The sequence below is a fragment of the Phalangium opilio genome, unplaced genomic scaffold, assembly GCF_054372755.1.
Source record: "Phalangium opilio isolate 3A_F unplaced genomic scaffold, DU_Popi_V2 ptg000217l_1, whole genome shotgun sequence".
Taxonomy (NCBI): Eukaryota; Metazoa; Arthropoda; class Arachnida; order Opiliones; family Phalangiidae; genus Phalangium; species Phalangium opilio.
The window spans coordinates 12,909,297-12,912,350 of record NW_028324218.1 but is presented as its reverse complement, the minus strand read 5'-3'; the positions used below and the strand labels follow the sequence as shown (position 1 = coordinate 12,912,350).

The window sequence follows — 3,054 nt, the reverse complement described above, 5'->3', positions numbered from 1 at the left end:
GTTTTGTGTATTTAAAGGGTTTGGCGGTTTTCCATAAAGCGTGTTTGAATATTTTAAAAAACTTTATATTTCTTTTAACTTTAACTGTATTTTAATTTTTATAAACATCTCGTCGTTTAAATATATTGTGTTAAGATAAACATAAATAGGGATATTTATTTTCCACATACGGTACGTAAATTGTGTTTAAGCAATAAGTTGTCTGTGCAATCTTGCTACATATATATAGCGACTTTGTATTAGATTAAAGTTCCGGGTTAAACAAATAATCGCGAAATATTTGAGTATATGAATAAATAATATCAATCAACAGTACCAAAATAAAAGAAAGGTCAATTTCAACATGGTGGCAAGGACTAAAGAACAACAGCTGCGAAAAGTACCAGCTTTGCTGGATCGTTTCACACTTGCGCTAATGGCTAACAAGGCTTACGAAAACATGAAACAGAAAAGGACTGTGAAACATTTCAAGGATTTACCTCAAGTACTCGTTGAAAAGACTTACATTAAAAAGAAAGAGATTGAAACTGAAAAAGATAAATATGAAGGCTGGATGCTTCCAATCGCCAAAATGAAGACGCTCGCGAAAATAATCTGGAGATATTTTGGCCCCGCATTTTGGTTTTTAGTGGGATGCCTAAGCATGAAGAAGAAGCAGGATGAAACAGAAAAACAGATACTTGAAGGCTGGAAACTTCTTACAACCGCCGAAAATGGAGGTACATTCAGGTGGGGATATTTTGGAGTTGCTTTCTGGCCCAAAATTGATGTCAATTTATGGGAATTTTATGATTTATGGAAATTAAAGACGCCAGTCACGCCACTGTTGGGTGAAGAATACGTCGATTTTTTCGTTTGGGCCCGAATGAAAGATAAAATTTACCCAAATTCCGGAGGAATAACTGATCCGACGAAAGATGTAACAGGCCTCAAAACAATAGAAGTTCGCTATCAAATGAAGCCTTTTGAGGAAAATGAATGCCACTACAGAGTTTTCACTGATATAGAATGGAAGATTCTGGATGTAGAATCCGAAGTTTATTGGAAAGATTTTGGGAAATTTTGCAAAAGTGAAAACCAAGTTTGTCAAATTCAGACTCAGTATGGAACCGATATCGCTATGGCGAAGGCTCTGATAACAATTCAAAAATCACAGGGAAATTGGTTAATTTTTGAATTGCAAACTATATATATATTATCAAAGCCTCCTTACGAATTTAAGAAATTTTTAAGTCACGACAAATTGCCCGAAACCACGATTATATTAATCGAATGCGCTGGCGAATTGAGCTCGAAGGCCGAATTTCTACAGGATTTGCGAGAAGAAATTAAACTTAAATCTAATATGAAATTATTTTTAATAACGGATAGAAATAACGAAGATTTAAAGATAAACCACGTGATAAAACATGACGGAATCACGTGGGGCGAGTTGAATAAAGAAGCTCAAAAAGAAATAAGAAAGAGAAAAGTCGTGAATTTTCAAGGAAAAGAAAACTTTAATTTAGAAGATCTTTTTCGCGAAGATTTTGATCGATTTGAAGAAATTTTGGATCCAATAACTGTAGTTAAATTGATGAAAAGTGAAGTCATAATTGTTGGAAAGGAGCTCGAGAGTCTGGGTGACGTCGAGGATTATTATGTTCCAAGAGAGTTCCAATTAAAAGACGTTTTTGATGAAAAATGTTTAGAGAACATAAACTTTTCTGAATTAATAGTTATAAACGATCAACGTTTCGCAAATCAAGAAAACCCTGCTCAAATAACGAAAGATGAAGATTTTCAACGTTTGTGCGAACAAAATCCAAAGAAGAACATTCATTGGTTAAAGTATGATTCAAATTCAAACTTAATTTGGTACAAGTCACGTGGTAAACTGGATAATTTACGAGAGTACTTGGTCAAAGATCAGAGCTCATCCTATACTGAGGAAACCTTAATAGAGAAATCCGGCAAATCATTGATAATTTCCGACACTCCCGGGATGGGAAAATCAGTCGTGCTTTCTGCATTGGGTCAAAAAATAAGAGATACGCATTCGCATTATTGGGTAATTAGAGTCAACTTAAACACGTGCACCAAGGCTTTAGAAACGGCATAAAAAGAGAACATTTCCATCGCAAATCCTAAAGAAATATCGGATTTTATGATAAAATATGTCTTACCTTTCAGCGAAAACACGAAATTAAAATCTCAGTTTGAAGAAAACTTCTTGGAAATTTCATTGACCAATTTAGGAAGACTAGTGCTACTTTTCGATGGATTTGACGAAATTAGCCCAAGATTCGGAAACGTTATTCTAACAATGCTAGAAGCATTAATAACAACATGTGTTGAAAAGATTATAATATCAACTAGGCCATATACAAAGGAACAGTTGGAAAATTGTTTGAGTAGTTGGGCTCATACTATGGTACCATTTTCGAAAGAAGATCAAGTGGAGTTCATTGTTAAATATTTGCAAAAACAATTTAACATTTTGAACATAAAATTCCCGGGAACGTTTGACGATTTGAATAAATACGTCTCAACATCAATTGATAATTTATCCAACTCCATAAAGGATAACGAAAGAGAGTTTATGGGAGTTCCACTACAATGCAAATTATTAGAATCATATTTGCTCCGTAACATTTCAATTGGACAATTCGCAATGATTGACAACGTATCGTTAATGGATTTATACGAAAATTTCATTCAAGGTAAAATGGCAATTTACGATACCGAAAAGGTTTGCTCGACGGACGGCAATGTAGCTGCGAACAATGCACTAGAAAGTATGAAACTACAAATGCTTAAGAAACACAGACAATACGCTCTTCAACTTTTACTGGCTGAAAACGTATATGAAGAATTGAATTACCCCAAACTTGATAACGAAGATAGTTTACTGGAGGATTCACTTTTAAAGGCGGGAGCTTATGTAGGAAATCTGACGTTTATACATCGAACCTTTGCTGAATATTTCGTTGTGGATCACCTTTTGTATATAGCTAAAGAAACGAACAGAAACGCAGGCGCCTCCAATATCTTGTCAATTTTGACTGGAGAAAT

General features: G+C 34.5%; 1 protein-coding gene across 1 annotated transcript; it reads left to right on the top strand.

The window, feature by feature from the left end:
- Positions 1-343: 343 nt before the first annotated feature.
- LOC149616658 (uncharacterized) lies at positions 344-2,464 on the top strand. Its single transcript, XM_089856193.1, has 2 exons — positions 344-1,830; positions 1,908-2,464. The coding sequence occupies exons 1-2, from the start codon at positions 344-346 to the stop codon at positions 1,927-1,929; spliced, it is 1,509 nt and encodes a 502-aa protein (XP_089712319.1). The 3' UTR covers positions 1,930-2,464.
- Positions 2,465-3,054: the final 590 nt, after the last annotated feature.

What these genes read in the sequence shown, in the direction of transcription:
- LOC149616658 (XM_089856193.1), top strand. Translation starts at nt 344, where the DNA reads ATGGTGGCAAGGACTAAAGAACAACAGCTGCGAAAAGTACCAGCTTTG. An exon ending in AAGAACATTCATTGGTTAAA is followed by an intron (nt 1,831 to 1,907) that starts GTATGATTCAAA and finishes ACTTGGTCAAAG; the next exon opens with ATCAGAGCTCATCCTATACT.